Source organism: Callorhinus ursinus, unplaced genomic scaffold (assembly GCF_003265705.2).
Source record: "Callorhinus ursinus isolate GAN/ISIS: 27379988/994484 unplaced genomic scaffold, GSC_fseal_2.0 scaffold49, whole genome shotgun sequence".
Lineage (NCBI taxonomy): Eukaryota > Metazoa > Chordata > Mammalia > Carnivora > Otariidae > Callorhinus > Callorhinus ursinus.
In genome coordinates, this window is record NW_027397111.1 from 539,773 (window position 1) to 553,298 (window position 13,526).

The window sequence follows — 13,526 nt, forward strand, 5'->3', positions numbered from 1 at the left end:
GTTAACAATCCCTACCTCTCCAGTTTCCCTGTGACATTTAGTGGGAAAGGATGAGGCTCTTATGAGGCACTTGGCCCAGAGTTAGGGGCTCTGGCCTTTTCAGGAGCGTTCTCTCCATTTCCAGGACCTGGACCCAGTGGGTGGGGACCCAGCCTGGGACTGCTTCCTCTGGGAACCCTTGGGTGTCAGAAGCCATGGCCATGGGTGAGGCTCCGGGTGTTCCCCGTGTCTCTGCAGAACCATGGATGTGACCGTGCTTGTGGGAGACCTGAAGCTGGTCATCAATGAGCCTAGCCGCCTGCCACTGTTTGACGCCATCAGGCCCCTGATCCCGCTGAAGCACCAGGTGGAGTACGACCAGCTGACGCCCCGGCGCTCCAGGTACAGAGGGCGCCGGCAGGCCAGAGGTAGGGGTGGGAAAGGTTCCCTGGGATAGACAGGGTCACTCACTACTGGACGGGTCAGTGGTGGCAGTCAGGCCAGCACTGGGCCATCATTGACCTCTCCTGTGGCAGGAAGCTGAAGGAGGTGCGTCTGGACCGTCTGCACCCCGAAGGCCTTGGCCTCAGCGTTCGTGGGGGCCTCGAGTTCGGCTGCGGGCTCTTCATCTCCCACCTCATCAAAGACAGTCAGGCAGACAGTGTCGGGCTCCAGGTGAGCAAGCAGAGTCCAGCGGAATGGGGTGTCAGGGCCTCAGGCTTCCTGCCTCCCCGCAGAACGTGGTCACCTCACCTTCCTGAGACTTTGGGGGAGGAAGAAGCTGACACATCCGGACAGATTTTCCTCAGGCCCATAGAAATCAGGCTGCAGGCAATTGCCTGTTTTCTTCAGTCATGCTGGGAACCTGCCTGCTGCGTCTCACACCCGCCCCCCTCCCCCCGCCCACTTCCCAAAGGAGGAATATAGTTATGTCCTGGCACCTGAAGCTTTGGACATGTGGCCTTTTACTGGAGGGGAAAAGGAAATCCCAGTGTAGTGTGGTGTTTAAGAGCGTAGACCCCCAGAGCCAGACTGTCCTGGCTTTTCTACTCATGAGCTATGGGACTATGATGAACTTACTTAACCCCATGCCTCAGTTTTCTCATCTATAAAATGGGGATAATGGTAACACTCCCTATCTCATCAGGTTGTCATGAGGAATAAGTGAATTAATATTATAAAGTACTTATGAAGGTGCCCGACACATAGTGCTATGTGTTTGTTAAAAGCAGAGAGGGAGAGTTAATAAACACCTATAGTGTGCCAGGCGACGTGCTCACAACTGGTTCTCATATCATCCCCATCTTACAGAGTTATAATAGTGGCTCAGAGACTTGACTAGAGTCACAGGCAGTAAGTGGCAGAGTCAGGATCTGAACTCAGGTCTCTTGACTGCCAAGCCCAGGGATGTCTCTTCAGCACCCCAGGTGCCTCTCCCTTGAGGTCCCACACCTCCGTGTCTGAGCCGAGATGGGCCGACCTCCAGATCTCGCTCCTGCTGGAGCCCAGAGCTGTGTTTTTGTATGTCCAGATTGAAGAGGCCCTCCCAGCCCCTCCCAAAGCTGCCAGCATGTTTGTTATCAGGTTGCCAAGACAGGGGCTTCAGGGGGCTCGGTTTATGGTTCAGACCCCGTGGAGCGGGAGGTGGTTAGTGGGAGCTGACAGACATTGCTTTGTTCTAAATCCGTCTCGCTGCTCACCAGTGGCGGCTGAAATTTCAGCCACTTCATTACTCCTCTCCTGTGGGGCACATTTTCCAGCCCAGAAACACAGCCAGAGAAAAAAACATAATGAGCTCCTCTCTTGGACCGAGGCCCTCTTTTTTTTCTTTTTTTTTTTCTTCAAAGGCGAGCTCTCCTCCTAGGACAAGCATTTCTTAACGATGCCTCCATGATTGGGGACATCAGGACATTTTCATGAAACTTAGAGTTTTGCCTTCCCACCTGTTTCTCAGGCTTATAAGCTGTCTTCTCTTTCTTGGGCTGACGGGCTCATCTGTCCTTTGTGCCCCTGTCCCTCAGATCGTCATTTCATGTGGCCTTCGCACAAAGGGCCTTTTGCAGGGCTCCACGCTGGAGTGTGAGCGAGAGGAAAGCTGAGAGTGTAGCCTGAGCCAGGGGCTGTGTGGGAATCATTCTGACTGCGGTCCCAAACAGGTTCCCTTTAGGAACAAGACAGGGAACCTCACTCAGAGGAGCTTGGGCAAAACGTCCGCCTCCATTCGCCTGTCTGGGGTTCACGTTTCTGGGAAGCTCTCATGCCTGAGATCTGGACAGGAGAAGTTTCTGGAAGGCAGGAGAGAGACATGTTCAGACACAGCCTGGCTGGACTGAAGGCCCTGCTGATTTGACCTGTTTGGTCCATCTACCGGATATATGTTAGGTTTTTTTTTTTCAGGTGTGTCCTGTCTGAAGCTAGGCCCTCTGTTCTGCGCAGCGTGCTCTGTCATCCAGGGCTAGAGAAGGATTCTGTGTGCCTGGGTTGTCCCAGCCATAAAATGGGCAGAGTAATCTCTGCCTTTCCTATGGGACTTGAGGTCCCCTGTGACAGGTGGCAAGAATCCAGAGAGAGCAGGATGCGGGGAACTGTAGCCAGGCTTGGCCAGGTGCCCTTCCTCTCTGCTTCCAGATGCCCAAGAGACAACGCTTGTTGTCAGTAGGGGAGACGTGACTTCAAATCCCAGCAATGCTGTACTAACCAAGTGACCTTGAGCAATTCACTTGCGTTCTCTGAGCCTCAGTTTCCTCATTTGATTAACAGAAGCAAAGTTGCTGTAAAAAATGGGTGCAAGGAGTGCCTGGGTGGCTCAGTTGGTTAAGTGCCTTCGGCTCAGGTCATGATCCCAAGGTCCTGGGATCGAGCCCCGCATCGGGCTTCCTGCTCAGCGGGGGGTCTGCTTCTCCCTCTCCTTCTCCCTCTGTGCTCTTTCTCTCTCCCAAATAAATAAATAAAATCTTAAAAAAAAAAAAAAGTGGATGTAAGGAGCTAGCCCAGCTGCTCTCCCCACATGAGGTGTTCCCAGAATCCTAGAGAGTTCTTTAGTGAGCCTCTCCCTCTGGCACCTTTTTGAGCCCCTTGCCACTCTCATCAGTCCCTGAGAAGATTGGGGTCTGTGCTGAGGTGTAGAAGGGAAGCATTCAGGTGGCAGCTTCGAGAAGGTTACTCTGTAGGGATGTTGTAGACGGTGGGAGTTGGCCTAGCCGAACCCCTCACAGGCTGTGTGCCCGCCCAGCTCCCGGACTCCCACAGAGTCAAGTTGTATCCCCCACATGCACTAACAAGTCCCCAAAGGACAGTACATGTGGTGCAAGTGAAGCCGCCAGCTGGCTTGGGCTGGCCTCAGGCTGGAGAAGAGGGGCATCCAAGATCCAGTCCCTATTTTGCAGCTAATGGCCATGTGACGTTACACAAAACATCACCTCCCTGGGCCCCAGTTTCGTCTGATGTCTGAGGATCCTTCTAGCCCTGCAGCTGCAATGTGAGGAGCTTCAGGACTGATCCCAGAGCCAAGGCTCTTGGAAGGGCCCACAGCAGCCTCCAGCTCACCACAGATCTGTGAGCAGGCTTTCCCTGCAGGCCCGTAAGCCCCTGTCTCTCCCAATCCAATGAGGCCTAAAGTCCTGCGAGAAGGGTAGGAGTATTTAGGGCTCGGCCGGACGAATGATAACGATAGTGACTGTGTACTGATTACTGATCGTATGCCCGGTGCTGGCAGGCTTTACACGGACATGCTTGCTTAGTTCTCATAGCAACCAGAGCATTTCCCCAGTTTACAGATGAGAGGAACTGAGGTTCAAAAAGTTCAAGAGACTTGCCCAAGGTCCTTTTTCCTCTTCTGGGGACAGCATCCGTAGGCATTCCGAATGCTCCGGCGTTTGGCATATCGTCGTAGGCTTTTCTACAGTACAATCTTGAACAAAATGAGGCCTTCCCGAACCCCTGCTAATAGAATCATTTACCTTCAGACCAAGAAGGTTGGGAAGGCTCCAAACTTAACATGTGGCGTGTGCCCAGGCCACCTTCGAGGAGTTTGTGCTATGACACCTACAGTTCTTTTTTTTTTTTTTTTTTTAAGGCGCGATTGATTTATTCAACAGAGCAGGAGAGAGAGTGAGAGAGATTGAGAGAGCTAGGGGGTAGGAGCAGAGGGAGAGGGACAAGCAGATTCCGTGCTGAGAGCAGATCCCGATGCGGGGCTGGATCTCAGGGCCCTGAGATCACTACCCAAGCTGAAACAAGAGTCGGATGCTTAACTGACTTGCGCCACCCGGGTGCCCCGACACCTACAGTTCTTAGGAGATTGTCTAAAATTAAAAAAACACATCAGCAGGGCCGATGGTGGTTCCATGTGTGCTAAATGTGTTGGTGACAGGATCAAGCAGGCTTTCCTTGTTGAAGAGCAGAAAATCGTTGTGAAAGTGTTGAAAGCACAAAGCACAGAGTCAGAAAGCTAAATAAAAAATGAAGATTTTTTTGAGTAATAAAAATTTTAAAAAGAGAGAGAACTGCCCAAGGTCGTTCAGCTAATAAGGATAGAAGCAGGGGTGGGGCGTCTGGGTGGCTCAGTCTGCTTCTCCCTCTGCCCCTCACCCCGCTCTCATGCTCTCTCTCAAATAAATAAAATCCTAAAAAAAAAGAATAGAAGCAGGGGTTTGAATCCAGGTCATCTGATGCCAAAGCCTTGTGTTTATTCACTGTTCTTCGCTTACTCCCAGCATTTGAATTCAGAGGTCAGGGCCGTGGCAGAGTTAAAATGTCTCCTGAGCGTCCATAGAGTGGAAAGAAAGAAATCGCGTGTGTGTCAGTGATGTGAACTTGAGTCAGGAGTCGTGGAAGTTCCTCACCCTGACTCAGTTACGGTGTCTCGGTGATTAACAAGGACAGGAGAGCCTACTCCTTGGGGCGGGGTGGGACAAAGTCCACGGGAGAGCTGGGCTTGAATCTAGGTGAAGGGTTGCTCTTTGCATGGGTTCCAGAACCTGGTGGTGACCCAGTGGGGTAAAGGGGACACTGGAGTGAGGGGACAGAGTCCCGAGTTCTAGTCCCAGCTCTGCTACCCACTCTCTGTGCCTCTCACCTCTCATGTTGGATTCCCCATCTGTAAAATGGGCCAGAAAGCCTGCTTGGACGTGTCACTATCATGGGACCCCTCAGGATGATGGAGAGTGGTTTGGTTATAACAAGGTACTAGGGAACATCCCAAGGTTTCTTCTGAGGGAAGGCATGGTCATCATCCCTTTTCCTGGAGAGCACTCCCAGAGCATCTGGTGGCAAGCCTGTCCAGCTGCCGGATGCCCCCTCAACCTGGTGCTCATTCCCTCTGTCTGTGGCCAAGGTAGGGGATGAGATCGTCCGGATCAATGGATATTCCATCTCCTCCTGCACCCACGAGGAGGTCATCAACCTCATCCGCACCAAGAAGACTGTGTCCATCAAAGTGAGACGTGAGTGAGGCCAGAGGGCACGGGGGGCACTGATGGAGGGCTGGGCTAGGGTGGGGTGGGCAACAGGGTCCCCAGCTCCTGGGGGAGGAAGGGAGGGCAGAGGAGCCGTCCTTAACCCCCATGCCTTTCTCCCATAGACATTGGCCTGATTCCTGTGAAGAGGTGAGCACGACCCTTCTCTGCAGACAGACTCTTCACTGTGGGCTCGGGGTCCTGGGATCGGCTGCGGGGTCTGGCTTCAGCCAGGCCAGCTCTGCTCCCAGGCCAGCGGTAGCTGGAGGCTCCAGATGGGCAGATCGGGATTTGGAGCCTGGCTCCTCAGACATCTCTCTCTAATGACCCCGCTCTTCTCCGTTCCCTTCCCCCCAGCTCTCCTGATGAACCCCTCAAATGGCAGTATGTGGATCAGTTTGTGTCAGAATCCGGGGTAAGGGCCAGAGCCACCTGGCAGTCTGGGTGGGGTTGTCTTCGAGGACGGACAGCCTGTCCCAAAGGGAGGGCTTGCCCCAGAGATGTGTGTTCAGGGGCTTCTGACAGGCCCCCAGGGCATCCAGAATGTCCCTGAGGGTGGTGGGCCCTCAGCCAGGCCCAGCTGGTGCAGACATGCCCCCAAGGGACATAATGGTGAGCAGTCTTACGTGGGGACAGCAGTGCTTGCTCTAAAGGGCTTTATGAAGTCAAGAGGCCACTTGTACACCTGTGGACACCCAGTGACCCCTATCCCATCCTTCCTCCAGGGAGGGCGGAGTAGCCTGGGCTTCCCTGACAGTCGGGAAAACAAGGAGAAGAAGGTCTTCATCAGCCTGGTAGGATCCCGGGGCCTCGGCTGCAGGTGGGTGGCAGGCATGCCCTGAGGCTCGCTCCCGGCCAGTAGACACCAGTAGACCCCTAACACCTCTCCCCTTTCTCCTTGCTGCTTCTGAGGAGATGACGCTTCTTGGAGCCTGATTTCTTCCCTGAGCTTCGCAACAGCCCTCTATGGCCAGAGGGACAGCTCCAACAGGCCCATTGTACAGACGAGGAAACTGAGGCCCAAAGGCAGAGCTATGTTCCTTCGGTGGGCCCTCAAGTCACTGCAAAAGGAACCTGTCCAGCCGGTCATCTCTGTTACATTTATTAGTTTGTGGGCTTCCTGAAGTCATGGCAGCCAGGGAATTGCAAACAGGCATTGGGCCACGTGGGGTGTTCTTATTAATAAGCACACAGGTGTGCTACAGTTCTAGATCTAGGTTCCAACCCCTGCTCTGGCACCTATGAGCTCTAGAACCTCGGACTAGTCACTTAGCCAGTCTGAGCCTAGTTTCCCCCTCTGTAAATTGGGGATAAGAACACCCGCAAAACCAGTTGTTGTGAGGAGGGATGAAATGACAGAAGTAAAGGACCAGCTTAGTGCTTAGTAGGTAGTAAGCAGCTGCCAAACATTAGCTATTATTATGTAAGTTTTTCATACTACTTCCATTCATTTACATTTATTCAACACTTTTCTGCCAAGTGTAAGTGATTTAAAAAAAAAGTCCCTCCTTCCTAAGAGATTACACTCTAGAATGTAGTGAACGTGGAAGCCAGCCACTGAATAGTTATAGCAGAGAGTGGCAAGGACTCTGATGGAGTCGTGTTCTGCTTGTGTCAGAGATGGCAGATCGGTCTTCCGTCCTGTGCTGTTTCTAATCCATTAGTGGTGGCTGCCTGGAGTACTGCAGTTGACCCTTGAATAATGCAGGGGTCAGGGGTGCTGATCCCTTGCAGCGTCCAAAATCCATGCATAACTTTTGACTCCCCCCAAATTTAACTACTAATAGCCTACGATTGCCCGGAAGCCTTACTGATAACATAGACAGTTGCTTCACACATATTTTGTATTTTGCATATTATGTATTATATTCTTACAGTAAAGTAAGCTAGGGAAAAGAAACTGTTGTTAAGAAAAATCATAAGGAAGAGAAAATACATTTACAGCACTGTATTGTAAGAAATCCATGTATAAGTGGACCCATGCAGTTCTAACCCAGGTTGTCCAAGGGTCGACTGTGCTTTGAAAAGAACTCTCAGGCTGTATCTAGGTTTGGTGGAAAAGAGTGCTGTGATCGATTAGTGATGCCTGCCACAGGTGTGGGAGGGGAAAATGACAGTACAAATGCCCTCCTTGGTGGAGGTATCTTGGGAGCACTGAGGAGGGAGCAACTACCTGAGGCTTGGGATAGAATAAAGAGTATGGTGAGAACCTTGTAGAAGAGATAGCATTTGAGTCTTAAGGAATGACTAGGAAAGTGCTAGAAGGAGAGAAGAAACAGCATGTGCCATATATTGGGTGAGGGATTGGGTATCGGGGAATGACAAATGGTTTTTTTATGGCTGTTGCCACAGGGAAATGAGGCTGGACAGGTAACCAACAGAGCACCACGGGTAACTGAGCCTCGTGGGTGACCTGGATCCTGAGGGGCCAGAGCACGGGACAGGACATTGAGAATGAACAATGCTACAGGGATGAGCAAAGCCTCACCCGCTTTTCCCATCTCTTCCATAGCATTTCCAGTGGGCCCATCCAGAAGCCCGGCATCTTTATCAGCCACGTGAAGCCTGGCTCCCTGTCTGCCGAGGTGGGGTTGGAGGTGAGCGACCCTGGACAGCCCCAGTGGGGTGACAGGTCAGACGATGATCACACAGTGACAGAGGCACGGACCTTCCTGCACAGGGCCTCTCTCAGCGGCCACTGGCTGACGATTCCTACCCACCCCAAGGGAAAGCTTCACCTTTGACATTTCCACAGTCTTCTCCAGCCCTGAGAGCCTTTGGTCCTGAGCTTGGGAATGTAGTAATAATAATTGACATTCACTGAGTGTTTACTGGGTAGGACATTGTTCTAAGCTCTTTAAAATTTATAAGAATGCTGAGAATTAGGTACTGTCACTGTTCTCATTTTACAGATGGAGAAACGGGGACCTGCAAAAAGTGTGTGATTTTTCCAAGATCATGTACCTAGTGTGATAGGGCTGGGATTCAAACCTAGGTGGTCTGGTGCCAGAGCCAGAACTCTTACTCTCTACTCTGGACAAGTTACTCCTGTTTCTGTGCTTCGGTTTCCTCTCCTATGAAATGGGGGCAATAGCCTTCCTTCTAGGGTCATTTTGTGGATTAAGTGAATTCATACATATGCTTCACACTGTGCCTGGCACATAGTAAGGGATTGACGAATGTTAGGTAGTATACAAATTATTATTATGTCTCAACACAGCCTCTGCTATATGAGAAACCCAAAGGCTCCTATGTCTACAAACTGAGTTTTAAAAGCAAATGTCATAAATTAAACCAAAGGAATGAACCTCTAAGGGTATAATAGTTGACAGTTGATAGAAGAGATTTGGGATAGAGGCGCCCTGAGAGGATACTAAGCTTTCTAACTGCTGTGTTCATCAGGAAGAATTGAGGTGCAGCCACTTGAAGACTCAGCGTCTGACCCTGGCCGTCAGGGGAAGCCCTTCCTGCAGATGAGTGAGTTTACAGATAGTGTAAACACGCTGATCCCTCTCCATTTCTCCACCAGATGGGGGACCAGATTGTCGAAGTCAACGGCATCGACTTCTCCAACCTGGACCACAAGGAGGTGAGATGCGGGGTCTTCAGCTGCTGGCCGGTATCCTGTCTGCCCTTCACTTCTCTTGCGCCTACCCCTGCCATGGGGTCTGAGACCATCTGTGCTCTCTAGAGGCCTCGACTGCTCCGGTCTGTCAGGCTTCAGCCAACTGCCCACTTGCCCCCCTCAGGCCGTGCACGTGCTGAAGAGTAGCCGCAGCCTGACCATCTCCGTTGTAGCTGGAGCTGTAAGTCCAGAATGACGTGGTAGGGAGCCCCCGAACTCCTGACCTCCAGCCCCAGCCATTCAGACCCCCGCTCTCTGCCGCACACTCCTGGAAAAGGCCAGAGGGTCTTCAATCCTGAAGCTCTGACGGAGCGGAAGGAGAGATCTCTGCCCAGCCAGGAGAAGCTTGCTCAGAGACCACAGGAGCCACAGTGCCTGACTGTGGGGCTGTGGTGATAAGAAGACAGCCTGCATCTCGGTCCCCAGGGCTGTGGTAGTGGATGCCCACGTTCCCTGGGAGGCTGAGCAAGGGGCCTCTTTTCGCTCCCTGAGGGCCGGGAGCTGTTCCTGACAGACCGGGAGCGGCTGGAGGAGGCACGGCAGCGGGAGCTCCAGCGGCAGGAGCTTCTCATGCAGAAGCGGCTGGCAATGGAGTCCAACAAGATCCTCCAGGAGCAGCAGGAGATGGAGCGACAGTGAGTGGCGTGTGGCCAGCCGGGCCTCCCCAGAGCCCCTTCCCCTCCCCCCGGGGTGTCCTGGGCCGGCTTCATCCTGCCCTCCCCGCCCGTGGCCTGTCCTCAGATCACATCGGTTCAGTGGTGGTCGGTGCATCCACCCCTTGCCTCCAGACCACCAAGCTCTTCCCTTGTAGCTGAGGAGAGCCCCTGACTTCCAAAACCCAGGAGTATGGAAAATGAGGATGCTACTAGCAATAGCTAACGTTCGTTGAGTATCGGTCATGTGGCTGGCATTGTGTCAGGGCCTTGTTTATGTTTTACTTAATCCCCACCATAGTTCAGGAGGATAGATGGTATTAACCCATTTTACAGGTGAGGAGACTGAGGTCTTAACTCAGAGAGGTTAAGCCACTTGTGAACCAAGGCACGTATGGCCAAGCTGGGATTCACACATGTCCGAGATAATAAGGCCCCCTCTTCCCAGGCTTGGTTGAGATGATGGACCGAGAAGATAAATGTAGTGAGCAATTCACACACCGAAGAAAAAAAAAAAACTACTGTCAAAGTCCAAAGCCACATACATCCTAGGAATGTAAAAAGAATTTGGAAAGGAAGGTGGATAGGATCTTTGCCTCTTCCCCATCACAGAATTAGCCTGGAGAACCAGCCCTGGTGGTACCTCTGCCCATTGGCCTGGCCCTGACCAGCAGCCCTGACTACATGGGCTCTGGGGCCCTCCTCCCAGAGGACCTCTCTCCAGCCAGGCCCTGCCTGTCCTCAGTCACTTTATCTAAGTATTTGGAGGTGGACATACAGAGTGTGGCGTGCGTTGATCTGCCTCCCATCCTGGCAGCACAGAATCTCTGCTCATCAGGGCCAGACGAAACCACACCAGAGCCCAGGGCCCGGATTTTGTCGGACCTGCTTCCCCGGCATCCAAATCTGGTCCAGGCATCCTTGGAAGGTTGCCTGGAAGAAAGATTTTAAACCTTTTTCAAATCAGGAATTAGCTACAAGAAGAGTTAACTTCTCTCGCATGGACTCCAACGTGCCAATCTGAACTTGTGTTTCAGAAGGAAAAAGGAAGTTGCCCAGAAGGCAGCAGAGGAGAATGAAGGATACCGGAAGGAGATGGAACAGTGAGTGTCCAGGTCCACACGTCTGCACACCCCTGTCTGTGTCAGGTTTGTGGTGGGCCAGAGGCCACCTCCAGGCCCACTTTGCCTGGCGCTCTTGTACCCTGCTGGATCCTCCTTTATTTGTGGCCATTCTGTAGACCTAGGAAAGCCCACCGCGTTGGGGTAACTGGAGAGCGGTCTTGTCATCCCCAGGCTGGCATTCCCACTCCCTGTAGACTACAAGTACCAGGGTCTGTGTTTTCTTCACCGCAGCTAGAGCCGCGTGGCCTCTCCCCAGGCTGCGTAGGGTTTCCCAATAGGCAGATGGTGGGCCTACGGAAGTCCTGACCCCGATCACAGGCATGAGGATCTTATTTCAGGATTATAGAAGAGGAGGAGAAGTTTAAGAAGCAGTGGGAAGAAGACGGGGGCTCACAAAACCAGCTGCTCTCACCTAAAACCATCACCGCCGAAGTGCACCCAGTACCCCTTCACAAGCCTAAGTGTACGTATCATGTGCCGGGGGAGGGGGCTTCCTGGGGCTGGGGGCTTGGGGAGTCTCCGGACAGAGATGCCGGTCTTCCTCCACTCACCACCGCCTCCCCAGGTGAAGAGCCTATGGCTCCCTGGGGGCTGCATTTTCTTCATGGAGAGGCAGCCTTGTGCCAGGGTCCTGGGGTGGGCGGGATCTGTCTGCCCCCTTGTCCCTGGGGCCAGGCTCTCCCCCACGACACAGACTCAGGCAGGTGGACCTCTCCGCATGCCCTTGGGCTCTGACCAGGGAGTGGAGAGCTGTGGCAAAAGCGAGCGGCTCCTGGGATCATCATCTCGGTTTGCTGGGTGTGGTGTCCACATCGCCCCCCAGTTCTGAGTCAGAGCTGGGTGCAACGGCCGCCAGAAAGAGGGGAAGCGCTCATGTTGGCGAGGACTCTGGTGGTCCAAGGCTGATGGGTAACTGTGGGGAGAGCTTACCTGAGGCACCCCTGCCACCTGCATCCCTGTGTGTGCACTAGGGTCACAGCCCTTCAAGGATGGGGTCCGGGAGAGGACTGAGACCCCTCCTGGGCCCGCCACGCGGCCATCCTGGGGCCTCAGCTCCCTCCGCCCTTCGCACCTCCTTTCTTCACCTCTCCCGGGTTATCTCATCTCCAATTTCAGGGCGGGCCTCCACCACCTGCTCCCCTGTCAACCCCAACTGCCCGGATGTCTCTTCACGGGGCAGCTCACACCACCAGGGCAAAGTGGGGGCTCAAGCTCTGTGCTGCCCCAGTGGGCTGGTGGTGGGAAGCCAAGCAAGGTAGCTTGGGGGCCGTAGCAACCACGAGTCCAGGATTCCGGATTGAGCTTTACTCTCACTTTACGTGACAGAGGGCCAGTTCTACTGCAGCTGAGAGTGCTCAGCTGACCTGGGAACCTCTAGAGATGGGGTGAATCTACACCTAAGAACCGAATCTCCATCTCTGCTCTGTCACAGCCATTCGGGATATTGTGATGGGGTCTGGACAACTCTGGCCCCAACTTTGGAGCATACCCGAGCCCTAGAGGGACATCATCTTGCCAACACAGGCCACTTGGGTCAACGAAGAGGTTGGGCAGGGCATCTGGATGGTTCCATTTCACCCCTCCCTGGATGCAGGGCAGACATCTGCTAGTACATTCCTTCCTGGCAGTGGGGCAGGATGTCATCTCTGGGTCTTCTCTGAAGGACAAAGCAAGCTCTCATCAGCCTCCCCTGCCCCCCCCCACAACATTTGGTATTAGCTGAGGATGTGCCCAGAGCTAAATTCCTGGTGAATAATCTGTGTTTTAGACAGGTTGCTAATTTGCTCTTATGAGTGAAACAGGAGCTTCAGAAGGAGAGAAATCGATTTTAATTGCTTCTCGTGAAAGTAATCCCAGTCCATTTAGTACCTTTCTAGAAATTGGGTCTTGGCTTCAGAGCAAACACACCCTCTCAGGAACTATAAAAAATAAAAACCCTTTCTCTAGCTAGCTATTTATTTAGTGCTCTTAAACCAAATCAATCTTCTTGAATAAAAGGAGTAAGAACTTTCCCTTTGCTTGAGGATATAAATGTTTTCTAAGGGAGTGCATGAAGCAATGGGATTGATGCCCCAAGCCTGCCTGCCTGAGCTGGGGCAGTTCCATCCATCTCCACATGCACCGGCGACTTCATCTCGTTTGGATGTAAGTCAGGAAATGCAGGAAGGCCTCCGAGCCAGCTCGGTTCCTGCCTCTCTCCCCATCCCTGGGAGGCTGGAACAGTCCCTGTTGTGCTGGGCCAGCAGGGACCAGGTCACCACCACCTCCTCCCTGGCCACTCTTCAGCTCGGGGGCCCAGGTAGCCAATAGGGTTTACCTGCCTCAGGGGGTTGTGCCTGTGGGGGGTGGACCACACATTTTTGAACAGATGAGAAAGAATGTGGGGCATCTCTTGCCTGGAAAAGGGAGCCCCTCATCCTAATGATGTGGGTGGGACTTGCTGCTCCTCTCGCCACCACCTGTCCCAGGGGAACAGCCGCCTCCCCATGGACGACCCAGTAGAACCCCAACATTCTGCTGAGCCAGGACAGATTGTCAAGAGGCCCCCAGAAGAGCTTTCTTTAGCCCCAGCAGTGAGGGAGGGGGTTTTTGAAGGGTCCTAGAGCTGGAAGGAGCCTTGGGAGATGAAGAGGTTTTAAATAAGATATTTCTAGGTTTTTCTCCCCATCAAGGACCCCATCAATTAGCC

The 13,526-nt window shown here is 53.0% G+C and overlaps 2 protein-coding genes across 3 annotated transcripts in view; both read left to right on the forward strand.

Moving 5' to 3' along the window:
- USH1C (USH1 protein network component harmonin) overlaps positions 1-13,526 on the forward strand; it is a 46,458-nt gene that overhangs the window by 9,154 nt on the left and 23,778 nt on the right. For both annotated transcript variants that reach the window (XM_025894471.2, XM_073883015.1), the window contains exons 3-14: positions 238-381; positions 516-654; positions 5,315-5,423; positions 5,561-5,585; positions 5,793-5,850; positions 6,161-6,255; positions 7,948-8,032; positions 8,965-9,024; positions 9,185-9,241; positions 9,553-9,695; positions 10,751-10,816; positions 11,176-11,300. In XM_025894471.2, the coding sequence (XP_025750256.1) occupies positions 238-381; positions 516-654; positions 5,315-5,423; positions 5,561-5,585; positions 5,793-5,850; positions 6,161-6,255; positions 7,948-8,032; positions 8,965-9,024; positions 9,185-9,241; positions 9,553-9,695; positions 10,751-10,816; positions 11,176-11,300 (1,106 nt within the window). The remainder of the gene's footprint in view (positions 1-237; positions 382-515; positions 655-5,314; positions 5,424-5,560; positions 5,586-5,792; positions 5,851-6,160; positions 6,256-7,947; positions 8,033-8,964; positions 9,025-9,184; positions 9,242-9,552; positions 9,696-10,750; positions 10,817-11,175; positions 11,301-13,526) is intronic.
- Positions 3,843-4,433, forward strand: LOC141370889 (large ribosomal subunit protein eL34-like). The gene is made up of 2 exons (XM_073883014.1): positions 3,843-4,028; positions 4,269-4,433. Exons 1-2 carry the CDS (start codon positions 3,843-3,845, stop codon positions 4,431-4,433), a joined length of 351 nt encoding a protein of 116 aa, XP_073739115.1.